The sequence below is a fragment of the Enhydra lutris genome, unplaced genomic scaffold (genome assembly GCF_002288905.1).
Source record: "Enhydra lutris kenyoni isolate GAN:26980312 unplaced genomic scaffold, ASM228890v2 scaffoldscaffold12, whole genome shotgun sequence".
Taxonomy (NCBI): domain Eukaryota; kingdom Metazoa; phylum Chordata; class Mammalia; order Carnivora; family Mustelidae; genus Enhydra; species Enhydra lutris.
The window spans coordinates 54,389,075-54,404,882 of record NW_019154096.1 but is presented as its reverse complement, the minus strand read 5'-3'; the positions used below and the strand labels follow the sequence as shown (position 1 = coordinate 54,404,882).

At 46.2% G+C, this 15,808-nt stretch overlaps 1 protein-coding gene across 4 annotated transcripts in view; it reads right to left on the bottom strand.

The window, feature by feature from the left end:
* The window catches only part of LOC111144794 (golgi brefeldin A resistant guanine nucleotide exchange factor 1), a 124,104-nt gene that overhangs the window by 14,463 nt on the left and 93,833 nt on the right, over positions 1–15,808 (bottom strand). For 2 of the 4 annotated variants that reach the window (XM_022499262.1, XM_022499264.1), the window contains exons 5-18: positions 13,193–13,311; positions 12,555–12,663; positions 11,977–12,037; positions 10,698–10,752; positions 6,695–6,842; positions 6,137–6,360; positions 5,441–5,609; positions 4,800–5,011; positions 4,363–4,461; positions 3,589–3,783; positions 3,174–3,363; positions 2,126–2,266; positions 1,681–1,769; positions 50–252 (exon numbers count right to left, since the gene is read on the bottom strand). In XM_022499262.1, the coding sequence (XP_022354970.1) occupies positions 50–252; positions 1,681–1,769; positions 2,126–2,266; positions 3,174–3,363; positions 3,589–3,783; positions 4,363–4,461; positions 4,800–5,011; positions 5,441–5,609; positions 6,137–6,360; positions 6,695–6,842; positions 10,698–10,752; positions 11,977–12,037; positions 12,555–12,663; positions 13,193–13,311 (2,014 nt within the window). The remainder of the gene's footprint in view (positions 1–49; positions 253–1,680; positions 1,770–2,125; positions 2,267–3,173; positions 3,364–3,588; positions 3,784–4,362; positions 4,462–4,799; positions 5,012–5,440; positions 5,610–6,136; positions 6,361–6,694; positions 6,843–10,697; positions 10,753–11,976; positions 12,038–12,554; positions 12,664–13,192; positions 13,312–15,808) is intronic. The other 2 variants (XM_022499263.1, XM_022499265.1) reach the window with 1 other exon arrangement.

The window sequence follows — 15,808 nt, the reverse complement described above, 5'->3', positions numbered from 1 at the left end:
TTGCCCTTTGATCACCAACTATGTCCTCCACTTCTTGCCACTTCCTCACCTCACAAAGCTCTCCAGCAGGTCAATGTTTTTGCGGTCACTCACAAACTCTCCAATCATTTTCTTGTCCAGCCGAGGGTTCTCTCGGAGCCACTGGGCAACCTCCGAGTTGTCCATTGGGATGGTAAGGAGGCCTTTCTCCTGCAGAAACTGGATCCCCTTCTTTGGTTTCTGGTTGAACTGCTCTGTGCCAGTGATTAGCAGCTGGAGGAGAAATACTAGAGGTGTCACAAGCTGTTCTGCTCCTAAATCAGACAAGGCCAGGCTGAACTCCATCACGGTCCACAGCTGGTCACCTAACGGGTTCCTAGGATGTAGTTCTAAGTGACTCCAAAACTAAGGCTGGATCATACCAGCCCCACTAGCTGTCTCCATTCTTCATGTCTAATTAGAACTGGCTGAGGAACCGGGGTGCCCCGCTGGCTCAGTTACTAGAATATGTGACTCTTGATCTTAGGGCTATAAGTTTGAGCCCCGTGTTGGGTATAGAGATTACTTAAAAACAAAACAAAAAAACAAAACAAAAAACAAAACAAAACATAGAATTTTTAAAAAGTTGCACCATAAGAGGCAACTGGCTGACTCAGTAGAACATTAACTCCTGATCTCAGGGTTGTGAGTTCAAGCCCCACACTGGGCATAGAGCCTACTTAAAAATTAAAAAAAAAAAAAAAAAAAAAAAAAAAAAGTAAGAAGAACTGGCTGAGGAGCTCCTTTTCACTCATTTTCTGAGTTCTCAAGATGCACAGGGACAGCCCTTCTCCACCAACTTAGAAATCAGGAGAAAGAAGAGAGACTAGAGAAGGTCTCTTCCCTCTAGTTTTTTTTTTTTTTAATTCTATTTAATTATTTTTCAGAGAGAGAGAGCAAAAGCAGGGGGAGCAGCCACCAGAGGGAGAAGCAGGTTCCCCACTGAGAAAGGAGCCCAATGCAGGACTTGATCCTAGGACCCTGGGATCATGACCTGAGCTGAAGGTAGACGCTTAACCAACTGAGCCACCCAAGGATCCCTCTTCTCCCCAGTTTTACAGCCATCCTGGCATCTGTTTATAGCCTAGCTTGGATTTCCCTTCCTTCTCCAGTTTCCCAGCTTTTAAGGACAGGTGAACTAACTGTAATCATAACTCAACTTTTTGTCCGTCTAGTCAGAGCTCTGCAATCAAGGGGACACAAACCAGTCATTTAGGCTGACCATAAGAGGAAGAAAGGGTTAAATAAAAGTTTTTTGTGTGTTTAAAAAACAATTTTTTTTGAACTTTACTAAAGCACCAGATAAATGTCAATTCCATTTCACTGCCAATACCTACCCCAGGGCTTGAGATAACCAATAACCTCCAGTGACCCACATGACACCATCCCAGGCTCTTGTTACCACCAGTAACAACTGGCTCTCACCTAGGGCAGGATTTGCCAAGGGGCACACAATAGGGTATGTCTAATTCCATGGCTTAGAAAGGAAGGCTTTCAAAGGAGACTGGGTGGTTGCTGAAGTCCCCTAAAATGCAAAGATTAGCCTTGAGAAATTATTCAATGAGCTGCTAGACTCTCCCTTATCCTCTGGGACAGAAACCCTACAAAAGACACCCAGAACGAGGCAGGCAGAGACTAAGTTCTGGGGATGGCCATACATACCTTCTTTTTGTTTTTAATTTCAATCAGTTCCCGTGGATCTGGCAAGAGACAGGAAAATCGAGGTGGCTTCCGGGTAAACTTTTTGTCAGCTAGGAATAGGATATGGGAGGAAGAAAAGGAAAAACCTGTAAGACCTCCTTTACCAGTATAATGGCTTTTGGAAGATTGCCAATATACTCTCTAGTGAAGAAAAATGCCTCAAACATTTTCTTGTCCTCATCAGTCTTCTACATTCTTAGAGGTCCTATCTTCTAGGGCTCCAAACGTTTTCTCTTAAATATCTTTGGCCTCTCAAATATTTCCTTCTCTCTCTGAAGGTATGGGTGAGCAGCCAAGGTTCATTCACATACTGCTTTAGGGTGTCTGTGCCCTCCCCCGCTTCCCTGGGCTCTCCACCAAAACCTCCAGTTGAGGGGGCTGAGGGTCATGGACACCCAGTACCCACCCCCAGAGTCAGCAGCTTCCTCCAGATCACTGCATCCTGGCTTCCCGTGTTCTGCTGGCAGCCGCCCTCCACCCGGCAGATGTAGGCCTGGGATGTCTGGGGCTAAGCCTACAGGTTTCCCATCACTGGCTGCTCTCTCAGCTGGTAAGAGAGAAGAAAATAAATGAAGACGGGGTAAGAAACCAAGCAGAGCTGCAAGAGAAGTTGTGTACTAGGTCAAGGAGACCTGGGTAGTTCCCACAAAGCCCCACAAAGGTCACCAGCCCTGAAGACAACAAACCTAAGCCCAAATAAGTAGTCACTGTCCCAGATTAGTTAAGCATTAGATTCTGTAATTTAATAGAGATTACCTAGTCCCATTCTCTGATCTTCTGCAACCTCAGTCTCTAGGGGATGTCAGAGAAGATTAATTAGGGTGGAAGCAGATACTGGGGGGGGGAAGGTATGGCCTGGAAGAGAAATCCTATATCCTTTAATCTAGGTTCTCTTTTCTCCCCATAAAGAAATAATACTACTCCTATGTTGTATACCTGAAACTAATGTTACATTGTATTTTAACTATGCTTTATTTCATTCCAGATTTTATTTATTTACTTTAGAGAAAGAGAGAGAGAGTGTGTGTGCACGCACACATGAGCGGGGGTGGGGGTGGGGGCGAAGAAGTAGAGGGAGAGGAACAAGCAGATTCCATGCTGAGCACAGAGCTCAATGCAGGGCTTGATCCCCTCACCCCGAGATCATGACCTGAGCAGAAATCAAGAGTCGGACACTTAACCACCTGAGCCACCCACGTGCCGTTAACTATACTTTAAATGATAATAATAATAATAATTCTATAAGAAAGCCAAAGTGTGGAGGATAAGAAAAGGACAAGTCCATGAATCTTGCTAATCTGCCTGGCCAATGATTCAAACCACCAAACCCTGGAAACACAGAATTGGGAGAGCCCCCAGAAGAAGTGATATAAAGGATAGAGAGAAGATTCAGTGAATAGAGAAGGGATAAGCATAGAATCCTAGGATTCCTCAAAGAAAGAAATGCCTCTCACTATTGCTGGATTCTCGGGAACCATCTACTGCCTCATAGCCAGGTTTGGCTGCTTCTTTCTTCTCTTGCTGGGTAAGATTGTTGACGACTTTGGCCTGGCAATGGGCCTCAGTGCTGTCAATCACTGTCAACAGGGCATCAAGAGACAAGAGGTGTGTTGTATAGAGCTGACCAGACACAGGGAAGGCATTCTGCAAAGTAAACAGATCCAGGAGACTTGAGGTGAGAATACTTTACACTTTTCCAAAACCCCTGAAACCTCTTGTAACTTCTACACTGTCCTGAGAAAATGCCTTTCTTCTTCCTGTTCCCCAACTCTCAAGTGTTTCCCACCCTGCATATCGTATGCTCTCTACCACCAGAGAGATTTCCTTAACAGAGCCTTCTTTCTCGAGGCCAGTAATAATGGTCAGCACCTTGGACAGCAGCTTGGTGAGGTCTTCAAAGAGGTTCGAACAGTAGTAGTCACAGTCATAGTTGATATAGAGCTCAGTGACAAAACTGGGGATGTGCCAGAGCTGCACAATGGCCTCCAGTGCCATCTCTTTCGTCTCATAAGGCATTTTGGGGTTCTCCACAGTGATGATCTCCATGAGCTTTTTGATGTACATCTGGCAATAATGCAGTAATAGCCATTTGGGTGGGGAAGAATTCAAGATAGAAGAGAAAAATTAGACAGGTAAACCATTAAACACAAGAAGTAGAAGCCCAGCCAGGAGGCATGCATTAAGAGACCCTTAAAGGTATTCTATCCTCTTTGGCCTCCACACTGGGGAAGGCCTAGCTCTCTACCTCACACCTGATCCAAAACAAGTTGCCTACTAACCCTCTTTGTGCTCTGTGAGCCTGACCTGGTACTACAGAGTTCTTTTCTGCAACTTAGTGGCGAAGCCTGTCTGACTTGCTTGCCTATGCTGCAGAACTGCTAGGCAGAAAAACCATACCCACTCACAGTGAGGTTGTCCACCGGTCCTCATATTTTGCTTCTCTCATGTTATAGCCAGCCAGTTTCCTCTGGGCTTCTTTTAATTTTTCCACCAAAGATGCCAGCCAATGAATAAAACTATGGAGGCTAAAAGCACTGTCTTATGGGAGCCCCTAAATCCCATCCCTGTAGAATGACAGAGCTAGCCCCATTGGAGATGCCATACATCTTTTTTTTTTTGTTCTTCCAAATTCAATACACTCACCTCCAATTGGAACTTGAGGTGCTCCCTCATGCTTTCAAAGAGCAGGAAGCATACCCGCAGGGAAGCAGCATAAAGGTTGAGCCGCTCTACACTGAGTAGCTGGAGATCAGAGTAGGGTTAAATCATTAGGTTTCTGAACCTATGACTCAACCAAGAGAAAAGCAGGAAAGCAAACTGTGTGAGGCTGCCACTAAGGTCCTGTGCTCTAAGGGAACTCCACATCTAGCCATTCCCGTATTTCTCTTTGGCTGCCAAAGTTCCCAGGGAACTAATAGTGTCCTTTTGACAATGACCACTGGCCAATTGAGGAGGGAGGTTCTTTCCTGGATCCTATACTTTTTGCACCTATCAGCCAAACCTCCCTGCACACTCCTGGTCCTTAAGAGACCCTGAAAAACAGCCAGAGATTCAGAGCCCCTCTAGAAATCCAGTCTTACCTGGAGTAAGTGGCGGCACATCTCATCCTTGATGAGGCCCAGGAGGGTTTGGCATTGGGCTACAGGGGCTGATTCAAGAGCCACTGTCAGCAAATGCAGTCCCATGTGGATCATAACCTCTGAATTGTGGCGATCGTGTGTATTGGTGAGGGAGATGAGGAAGCGGAAGAGCTCCCGGATGCAGGGAAGACCATAGGGGACCAAAGCTGTACCTAAGGAAGGCCAGGAGTAAAGTGGGATTGCTAAGAAACAACTGGCTTGATAGCTTGGCCTGGCCTGCCCTGCATTATACAAGGCAATTGCAGGTAAGTGAGTCTCTTCAAGGAAAAAAAAAAAGTTTTTTTTCTGGGGAGGTTAAGAAGATTACTCTCACTTATTGAAGGCAATCAGAATTGATGACCCTACTTTGTGTTAGAAGTCTCAAGCTATTCTTTCCTCTCACTTCCTACTGTCCACCAAAGTCCCTCTCTGTGTAAGTTAGAGAAGGGCTCCATCCACGCCAACAGTCCTCTAGCTTGATTCCATTTCCTGACTAGAAAATGGACCAGAAGACATTTTGGATCCAAGATGGTCTAGACTGAGGACAGTTAGTGGGCAGGATGGAGGTGGTGAATAGGCAGAGTCTGCCTGAGAGAACTCACCTTCCTTCTGGGAGGACTGTGTGAAGCGCACACCCCGGGGATTGACGTAATCCATGTCATGGACAGAGGCAGAGTCAGACTGGTCAGCAGGGGACGTGCACTCCTCTAACACTTCGGGGATGGACTCCACGGATGCTGACTGGGCCTTTTCCACAGGGACCCCTTCCTGCTATGACCGGTAGCAGCGGGATAGGAAGAGAGATGAAACAAGAGAAACTTGGAACTCACTCCCCTGAAATGCCTATTCTCCAAGTGTCTCTAATAGACTGCAGGTGTAGGTCTGGCTCTGCAGGCTATGAATCAATGCACGATGAAAGATGGCTCGGGCAGAATATGATGAAAGACTCAGCACCTCCTGGGGCATCAGTGACCTAAAGTGACTAGAACTCTAGAGGCAACAGAGGCTCTCATAGGCCTGGGATTTAGATCATTACCTTCCAGACAAAGCTATGGCCATCTCTCTTACCTTTGCCAAGTACTATCTGTATGCATTGCTTCATAAATCCCATGAGCTACCTCTCACATTGAGTCTTGCTGTGGATTTTCTATATATGGCACAGTTGATTCAAGGAAACAAGAAATAACCCCCTACCTCAACCTTCTTTTGAGCCAAGGCCTGGACAAAGGATGCAGAGGATCAAGCCAATTCCCACAGGAAAAGACTAGAGAGGGGGCCTTCAGAAATCAAAGCCATACCTGGGGGTCAGGCTGCTCAGGAACCCCTGGGTCACTGCTGCCAGGCTCTGTAGCTGTGTTATACCCTGGAGAGCCAGGTTGCTCCAGGTCAGTAAGATCTTCCTTGGAGGTGGTCTGGGAGGAGAACTCCAGGCCACTGTCTGTAGAGGGGCTGACCACAGCTGAAGCAGCTTCTGAACTTGCAGAGGAGATGGGAGTGGGCACATCAATGAACGGCATGCCCCCTGCCAAGCAAAGTAAATTAGGCTTGAAGATGAGAGACTCTATACAAAACACATACCTTCCACGGCACCAGGGGCTCTATTTCCTAGACTGAATAATAATCTCTATAAACGCTGGTCTCTAATGTAGTCAGAGTCCCTCTGGAAGGAGAACAACCTTAAGTCACTGCAGAATTGCTAAATGGTCATAGTCTGAACAGACCTGGAGTTTTCCTTTTTGCTCTTAGTAGAAAGACCAAAACCCTTTAGTTGGCTGGTTTTCAATGTTAAATCCCCAGAGAGGAAGGACATTTTCTTCTACCTATTCTAATCATGGGAAGCAACCCAGGGCACTCACCAGTGAGATTAGAGGATAAGGTGGTTCCATTGGGGGTGTGCAGCTCTGAACCTGATGTGACTTTGGTCATATGGCGCAGGGGCCGGGGGGATCTCTTCTGTTTCTTCCACTTGGATGAATCACTCATGCCTCCTGCTCTCATTTTCAGCTGGAAATAGCATACCTCATCAGCACTGGTATTCAAATTAAGATTCTTTCCCTAGCAATCTCCCTTCTTTTATTCCTACTGATCCCTAGAAAACAGCCTATATGCCACATCTGTACCAAAGGAAAACTCTAGACCATCAGAGCACATTCCTACTCCTCTAATCTGGCTTCTACATCTTCCACTTCCCAGGTCAGCCTAGCAGCCTCCTAAACAGTCTACTTTTAGGCTGGTTACACATTACTCTGCTTTCCTGAGTCCTGGCAATCCTAAAACCTTAGGTGGTGCCTGACCCTCTTGCAGAAAAGGTGAGGGCAGAGGCTCCTTGGCCTGAAGCTTCTATCTACAGGTCCTGGCTTTGTTCAACTATCTGTACTTCAGATCTACAGGTCCTGGCTTTGTTCAACTATTTGTAGCACAGCCTCATACTCCTAGTTCTTATCCCACTATGACAGCCTACAACTTCCCTGTCACACTCAGCCTTCCCACTACTTCGTGCACTGGGCCTAGATCCTAAACATATTCCTGGCTCCCTGAAATTTTTGCATCAGATTGGTCAAAAGCTCATTCCTTGGAGTTAAGAAGGAGTGGTATCCCAGCCAACTTGGAGTTAAGGATGGAGGGTCATGTCATGCTGCTGCTCTGCTCTCTACTGCTCCCAATTTTGGTACATCACTGAGACCTGTTCTTCCCACTGTTGGGTCTTTCTAAATGCAATTTTATGTTTTCAGATAGTAAGGCTACTGATTTCTTGGACCCTTACACTATTCTATTTCCTTCTCTCCTGCTGTATTTCCATTTCTCCTATAGCTTCCTTTTAGTCACAAAGGAAAATCTCTATAACTCATTGTGGGAACTGTTCTGGGATATAAGTTTTTATGCATTTTCTCCACTCTAAGCTCATAGCTACTTTGTTTAGGTCCATTTCATTTTCCTGGTCCTGATGCCTTCTGTTAGGGTTTGAAACCAGTCCCTGTACAGTTACATCATACTATTCCTACACTGATGGACCATCCCTGGACAGGGAAACAGTAATGGTCCAGGGACCATCAGAATGTCTCTAATAGAGTAGAAGCATTTTTCCTCCTTGCCTCTTCCTAAAGGCTGAATATACCCATGCTATCCTTTGACTGTTCAATTCCTTCTAGTATTTGGAAAATAGGTCTCCTTCCTTGACTTCCTCCAAGCCCTCCTGAACATGGGTAACCACTGATCCTTTGCTTAGAAACCACATAATTCTACCTTCCTTACCAATAGCTCCACCCAGAAAGGAAAGAGGTCGGAGAGTTGAGCCCTGCACCCAGCTCTTACTAACAGAGCAACAGCCTCACACTGGATTTACGCTTCTTGTCCCTCCATCTCCACAATGCCTACAGTAAAATGCCTAGAACGGAGCTTCCAGTGCTCTGAGCACTGTGGCTACACAGGAATCAGGGTGCTCTCTCCAGTAACCACTGAAGCACATCTGTGGCAAGTTCATGGTAAAAAGAATGTTCTGGGAGTAAGCATCAGCCAAATACACGGTCAAGAAGCTCAAGAGACCAAGGAGAAAACAAGAACCTCCTGGCTTTTTTTTTTTTTAATATTTTATTTATTTATTTGACAGAGATCACAAGTAGGCAGAGAGGCAGGCAGAGAGAGAGGAGGAAGCAGACTCCCCACAGAGCAGAGAGCCCGATGTGGGGCTCGATCCCAAGACCCTGGGATCATGACCTGAGCCGAAGGCAGAGGCTTTAACCCACTGAGCCACCCAGGCGCCCCAAGAACCTCCTGGCTTTATCAGCAATTGTTACTGAGGTCCAAAAAGCACTAATAGCTGGATCCACTTTTGTGAGCTATCTTTTCTCTCTAGGCGGCCTCCCAATTTCAGGGACTCTAGGTGGTTCTACTTCTACTGAGAAGCCAGTCACTCACTGAGATGCCTTCCTACACTAGGATTAGTCCTTCCTGTTTCCTTTCCTAACCTTGGCAAAGCTCGTTCCAACCTGATCATTTCAATTAGTATTCTCTGCCTCCTGGCTGGAGAAGGAGACGAGAGGCTGCCAGTTCTCACAAATGCCTCAACCCTTAAAAGTACAGTTATGCTCCCTGTCCTAAGGTTCTAAGGTCGGGGCTGGGCAGTGGGTATTCATGGAACCCTACAACACCTTATCCATATAACTCTGCTCCCTGTTATGCTCCCTGTCCTAAGATTCTAAGGTGGGGGGGGGCAGTAGGTGTTCATGGAACCCTACAACACCTTATCCATATAACTGTATTTCCAAAGGGCAGTATAAGCTTTACAAAGAAAGGTCCTAGGTTAATAATCATGGCAAAATGCCGGGCAACTACTAAAGAGAAATGCAACTTGTGATGAGTCAAGCACACAAATGAAAATTGACACAATTCATGCAAACAGAATGCAGGCCTATGGACCATCTAGCTAGGTGTAGAGACACACAGTATCTTTTTATTCAATGACCTGGGCTATCCAGCTCCTTCCCATCCATCTGGAGTCCTAAATCTTGGAAGAAGTCCTTTAATGTTAACCAAGAAAAAAAGACCCCAACTAGATGGATTATCCTTCCCCTCCAAATCCAGTTCAATTATCCAGATAGAGTCAAGACTATTCTTAAGCTCTATATGCCAGCTCTGAGACAGGGAGAGGGTAGAAGGGGGAAGGGCCTTGCTTAGAGGTCCCTCACAGTTCCCCTAGAAATGGGAGATATTAAACCTCCTAATAAGATGTCAGCAGGACCCAGGCTCTCTAGGCTCACTACATGATGTATCACCAGTTCAAAGCTTCCTTCTGCCTCCAGGAAACCAAATGCCACAGGAAAATTCCCAACACTGCAAAGCTACAAACACATGCAACACTTCCAAAGCCGTGCTGTGTTACTAGGGAGGGGTAAGTTGTGCTTCGCACAATGGAAATGGGACCCAGATGTTTTATATATATATATATATATATATATATATATATATATATATACACACATATATGTACATCTATGTATATATACTTAAATAAATTAAAAGGGGAAAGAAGAGGGAGAGGGAGAGAGACCTTGAGGTTCTTAAAGAGTAGTACCCTCTCTAACTGGTTCAGGGCTTTGGTCTGCTCCCCACTATTTAGCTCCAGTTTGCTGAGGAGACATGGAGAAATCTGTGAAAGACAGGCAAACGAGCGATTTAAACAAAGTGACATAAACTCAGACACACGCCAACAGGGCAGAGGGCAGGAATGGGAATGGGTGGCTAGGGAGAAGGAAGGTCAGGTGCATGCACCACACAGCCAAGGGTCATCTCCACAGGCAGAACCTTTTAGGGCTGCAAGTAGAATCACCAGAGGCCTTGTGAAGTCCAGGACTTCAAGATAGAAAGAGGCCATTCTTCTATCATTCTTGTAGCAGTTTGAGAATCTTCTGATCTAGAGTCAGGCTTGATTTGTCTCATCAACAGAGACTAGCGCAAGTGTGAGCCCAGTCTAATCCAGCATTAGGGTGGGACTTAGGGCCTAGGGTCCTTAGGCTGCCTACCTGCTGACAAGGCTGGACCTTGAGGGGATGATAGGGCGTTCACCTTTATCAACATACATTTTTATCACAACCTGATCGGCTTCACCAAGTTTCCATGAAGGACTGGCTCACCAGCTTATGTATTGGGGTCAACAAAGCTAGGCTGGGAAGGAAAGGCTAGGAAAGAAGAGGTATCTGGGGAAAAATAAATTTCTCACTAAAGGAGTGACACCTATTTCTAGATTTCAAGCAGACTTGTATAGGCAAAAACATGTTTTTTGCTAATTAAGGGTCTCTAGGAAAATCTCCATAGCACTAAAGTTGGGAGACCAAGGTTTGGATAAGGGACAGCAGGTCATACCTTCTTCATGTTGGTCCCCATATAGTTCTTGGGTTCTTCTTTAAACTGAGGTAACCTAGAAGACAGAGAATCCCATGCACAGTCATTAGGGATAAAAATAAATCTTCCCTGCATGCCAGCCACAGTCCAAAGATGCTCTGGTCCCGAGCATGCCCTGTCCCCTCAGAAAAGCTGGGAAGAGAAGCAGCTTTTTGAGAGACTCATCAAAGGGAGAAATTGGGGGACTTATAACACAGACACTTTCTTAAAAAGAACGTAGTCTCCAGGGTAAGATGACTAAATGCCCTTGGAATGTGGTGGCTCTTTTCATCCTAAACTAACTCCTTCCTACTTGTGTTTATTTGACAAGTATTGATGAACGCTGCAAGATGGGGAAGAGGCAAGTCCATCAAAACTCTGGGAGACTGGGCAAAGAGTAAGGAGTTAAAGGTAGGCTGAGTTTTGAAACCAATAAATCTGAGCCTAAGGAGTAAGAACACTTTGCAGCAGGGCCCAGGGGCAGATCTAGTCTGTACATATTAATAATTACTACTTATAGATTTGAGAGCAAAATGAAATCCCGTGGGAAGTTTTTTTGTTTTTTAACTATTTTTTTAGAGCAGTTTTAGGTTCATAGCAAAATTGAGCAGAAGGTACATCGATTTCCCAAATAATCCCAGGCCCGCAGATGCATAATCATCCTCATTATTAATATCATCTAAGGAGGCTTTTAAAGCCCTCGCCTCAGTCAGCTGTTCTCAAAGTCAGTCTATTGAAAAAAGGTATAGGAAGCAGGCAGTTAGGCATAGTATGAGAAGGCCTGCTAGGCCCTAAATTGAGGGCCTTGACTAGGGTAACCAGTGGTCTGGGGTTGCCAGAGACTGAAGGGTTTGCAGGGACTTTCAGTGCTATAATCAGGACAGTCTGGGAAAACAAGGTTGGTTATCCTAGCTTCCTTACAGAGCTCAACATCCTATTCCAGGCTCCCTTGAATCTGGCTTCCTCTCTGGGTTCCCTTTCCCAGCTGCTACCTGCACAGAAACAGACACAAGTTTGGGAAGCAAAACAAGGTCTGTCAGCCTAGATCAAATAACCCTCTGCCTCCCGCTGAGGCCAAGCTAGGTCCCTCCTCCTTCTCCCTTGTTCAGTAACCCTGGACCAAGGGAACTATCCCCATCCATAATCCCAGTGGCCCCTGAAGTGGCTGTAGGGTTGGCCAGGTCCCTGAAGTGGCTGTGTGGAAGCAGCCAGGCTCAAGAGGCCTGGGCAGCCGGGCTGAAGCAAACAGCAGCAGGTTTACCTTGTGAAGAGCAGCTGCACCATGTCTACGAGAGTGTGCTCTGCGGATTTTCTCAATAACTCTGCACAGGCAAAAACAAATAACACAGGTGTCATTACTTGCTGGGCTATTATCAGGAGGCTTCTCAGAGCAGACTCCCCTCCAAACCTTGTTTACTAAGGATTATGCCAAACTTATTAAAACCAGCTCCAGCTCAGCCCGGCAGCCACAACTGCACTAACCCACTAGGTGGCACTACTGAGTCAGGGGAAAAAAAGGAGGGGGCACAATGATGTGTTTTCATGGGTTGCAGGCTAGTGTCTATCCCAGAAACCTCAAGGGAGGAAGATTTGGTGCCTGGGCTGAGTCAGTCTGAGATCTATCCCAATTCCTGCCCTGGCACAATGAACTAAGGTCTCTATTCTAAGTGTACAATAATCAAGTAAAGACTTCAAGACCCCTATGGGTCTACAAGGTAGGTAGGTGATGGACAAGTCCCGAGTTTTCTACCTTTCTGGGGTTCAGAGACAGCACCCTATATTTATACTCATGGACACTGGCCCTAGAAATGATGACAGGCCCAATATTCAAGCACCTACCACTGAGCCTCATTTCAAAGCAGATCCGGAAGCAAGACTGCATAATCTCACACACAGATTCATTGGTTAGGTGGGCACCCGCTGGGGTCAGCAACAGAGTCCGCAGCACCTACCAGGAAGAAAGAGGAGATACAGTGATAAATAAAGCAGGTGGGGTAAAGTGGGGTGCACCTGAGGGGAGAGAAGCTGCCTCCTGTTCCTCTAGTCTCCTATGGAAGCACGCAAGGATAAGAAAGAGAGGTTAGCAAGAATGCTGACCTCACTTCATTTTGGTAGGGGGCATCTTCCAGGAGCTCCTCTTGGGAACTGTGCCTTTACTCTGTGTGACCCTGACACAATTCAGCACTCATTCCATCCCTAGCCCACAATCCCAAAAGATGGGACGGCAGATATGGTCTGCAGAGGTACAGGTGTATTAAGGGCTTCCAGTATCTGATATCAGTTCATTTAAAGCTTTTAATTATTTCCTTGGAAAAGCTTTTACTTTGGGTACGTGAGCTCCTTCTTTGGAAATAAAGTAGCTCCATAAGCCCCAGTGGAGTCAAAACACAGTTTCATGCTGCTGGCAAACTTGGGTAAGGAGAGCGGACAGCACCAGCTCCTGGCCATTAATCTAATTGCTCTTCCCCTCCATTTACCTGAAGGATTTTCATCAGGACAACCTCATCACTGGCAGGATCTGTGCCCACAAAACGGGCATGGGTGACAGCATCTGCCATGTTCTCCATGCCCTCTGCTGTGCCCTCATGAGTGGGATCTGCTCCAACAAAAAAGGGGGAGACTAAGTGGTACGGAAAGAAGAGACAGAAAAGGCAAGATATCCTGCACAAGGACTGCTTTGAGAGACTTTGTTTTTCTCCTCTCCAATTTCCTACCTCATGGCTACTTAAGCTACCTGAGAATTCTGCCTGTAACTGGCTTTAACAAGTTCCTCAGCACAAATCCCACTGTGTTAAACAGTGGTTCTCAAACTTAAGCATACATCAGAATGACTCAGAAGACTTTTCAAAAATACAAATTGCTGAGCCCACTCTGAGAGCTTCTGAATTAGTGGGGCCTGAGAATTTGCATTTCTAACAAGATCCTGGAAGGAATTAATGCTGCTGGTCAGGGGGGATCATACTTTGGCACCGCTGGTGTAAAGCTACTTGTTTCATAGAGGAAGGACCTAGAAATATGAGTTTTTGGTCCACAGCAAGGGCCAAATAAGGGCCAGACCTTTGAACACCAAGCTTGTAGCCTTTCTCTGTGTTCTCTTTCAACACATCCTTCTCTGGTTGCTTTTAGAGTTTTGTGTTCAGATGCAAGTGAGGTTGGGGAGTAGGGGAAAGAAATGGACAGTCACTGCTGCCAATACTTAAATCTGGGTGCCACGTTACAACAAATCAGAGACCTCTTCCTGCTTTGGTTTCATTCTTATTTAAAATAAAATGACATGAAGCAAGAGTCATTTTACCAGCTTAAGTAAACAGGCATTAGAAGAGAAAGGGGCAGGAGAGCCTGGGTGGCTCAGTAGGTTAAGCCTCTGCCTTCAGCTCATGATCTCAGGGTCCTAGGATCAAGACCCGCATAGGGCTCTCTCCTCAGCAGGGAGCCTGCTTCTGCCCCCATCCCCAACCACCTGCTGCTCTGCCTACTTGTGATCTCTGTGTCAAATAAATAAATAAAATCTTTTTAAAAAACAAAAGAACAGGGGCGCCTGGGTGGCTCAGTGGGTTAAGCCGCTGCCTTCGGCTCAGGTCATGATCTCAGAGTTCTGGGATCGAGCCCCGCATCGGGCTCTCTGCTCAGCGGGGAGCCTGCTTCCTCCTCTCTCTCTGCCTGCCTCTCTGCCTGCTTGTGATCTCTCTGTCAAATAAATAAATAAAATCTTAAAAAAAAAAAAAAAAAAAAAAAAAGAACAGAAAGGAGAAAACTAAACAGGATTGGAGGCTGGCTGACTGGGGAGCAGGAGGAAGAGAGAACTTCAGCAGTGAGTAAGAAGAGGCAAGAAGCTACCTCAGACAACCAGTGCCATGCTGGAAACGAACGCAGATGCGCCAAGTGGGGAAACGGCCCCCGTCCGTGTGCTAAATACCCCTAAGGGAGAGCCAAAGAAGTGGCCTCCATCAAGGCCTAGAAGGGTCCCGCAAACTGCCTGGATTATCCTTGAAAGGGAAGCATAAATAGGAAAAAAAAGGCAGGGAAAAGACAAAGCTTTGCAAATGACAGAAAAAGTTGCTCCAGAGGAGGCATGGCATATACAAGAGCACCTCCTAGTATTAAGCGGAAGAAATTAAAAGAAATCTTATCATTTTCTCTTTCCTGGTACCTAAAATTAACAGTTCCTGAGCTTAAAGTTCAGGGGGGATACCTGAGAAACCAGAACATTTCCCTTACAACAATGAGCCTGAAGATTTTCATTAACTGTAAGCGATTTTCGTCTTTCTCTTGTGTCCTAGTTCCTCTCTGACACCTGGCCAGAGACTCAATTTGTCCTTAGAGCATAACCCTATTCAGCATCAGGAGTGGTTACTTAGAGGTCATGCAGAAGGAAGCCAATTTCATGATGATACATAGTGTACGGGTGACCCAGTTCTATCACCCCAGCTCTCCATGTTTCTCTCATTTGACTCAGAAAATCCTTTTTTTTTTTTTAAAGATTTTATTTATTTATTTGACAGACAGGGAGAGAGCACAAGCAGGCAGAGTGGCAGGCAGAGGGAGAGGGGGAAGCAGGCTCTCCACAGAGCAAGGAGCCTAATGCGGGCTCGACCCCAGGACTCTGGGATCATGACCTGAGCCAAGGGCAGCGGCCCAACCGACTGAGCCATCCAGGTGCCCCGGACTCAGCAAATCCTATACTCTGAAGGCCCTTGGCCTGAGTCTTCTCTCACAGCCCTGCCTGACCATCTTTACTCAGGCCTCCAGGGTCCACAGCAGGACCTTTGTTTGCACAGGAAATCCAGGTCCTCAGTTCTACATGGTATTTTGGAGCTTGGTGAATGGCAGCTTTGCTCCCACCTCATAAGGCTCCTAGGGGTCTATTTCTTCCCCTCTTTCAGTCATCTCCCTTGTTAAAGTAGTTTAACTGACTGAGCCTGAATGAAGCAGTAAAGTTAATCTTCTAAAAAGGCAGGTAAGAGTGACAGGTTTTTAGAACTGCAGGCAGAGCCTGCCAGGCAACCAGTGGCACAAATTCTGGTCTGGCAGCTGTGCGGGGCCAAACAAAAGGCTGATCCTTGGAGTAGGACCTAAGATAATCCTAGAAGCCC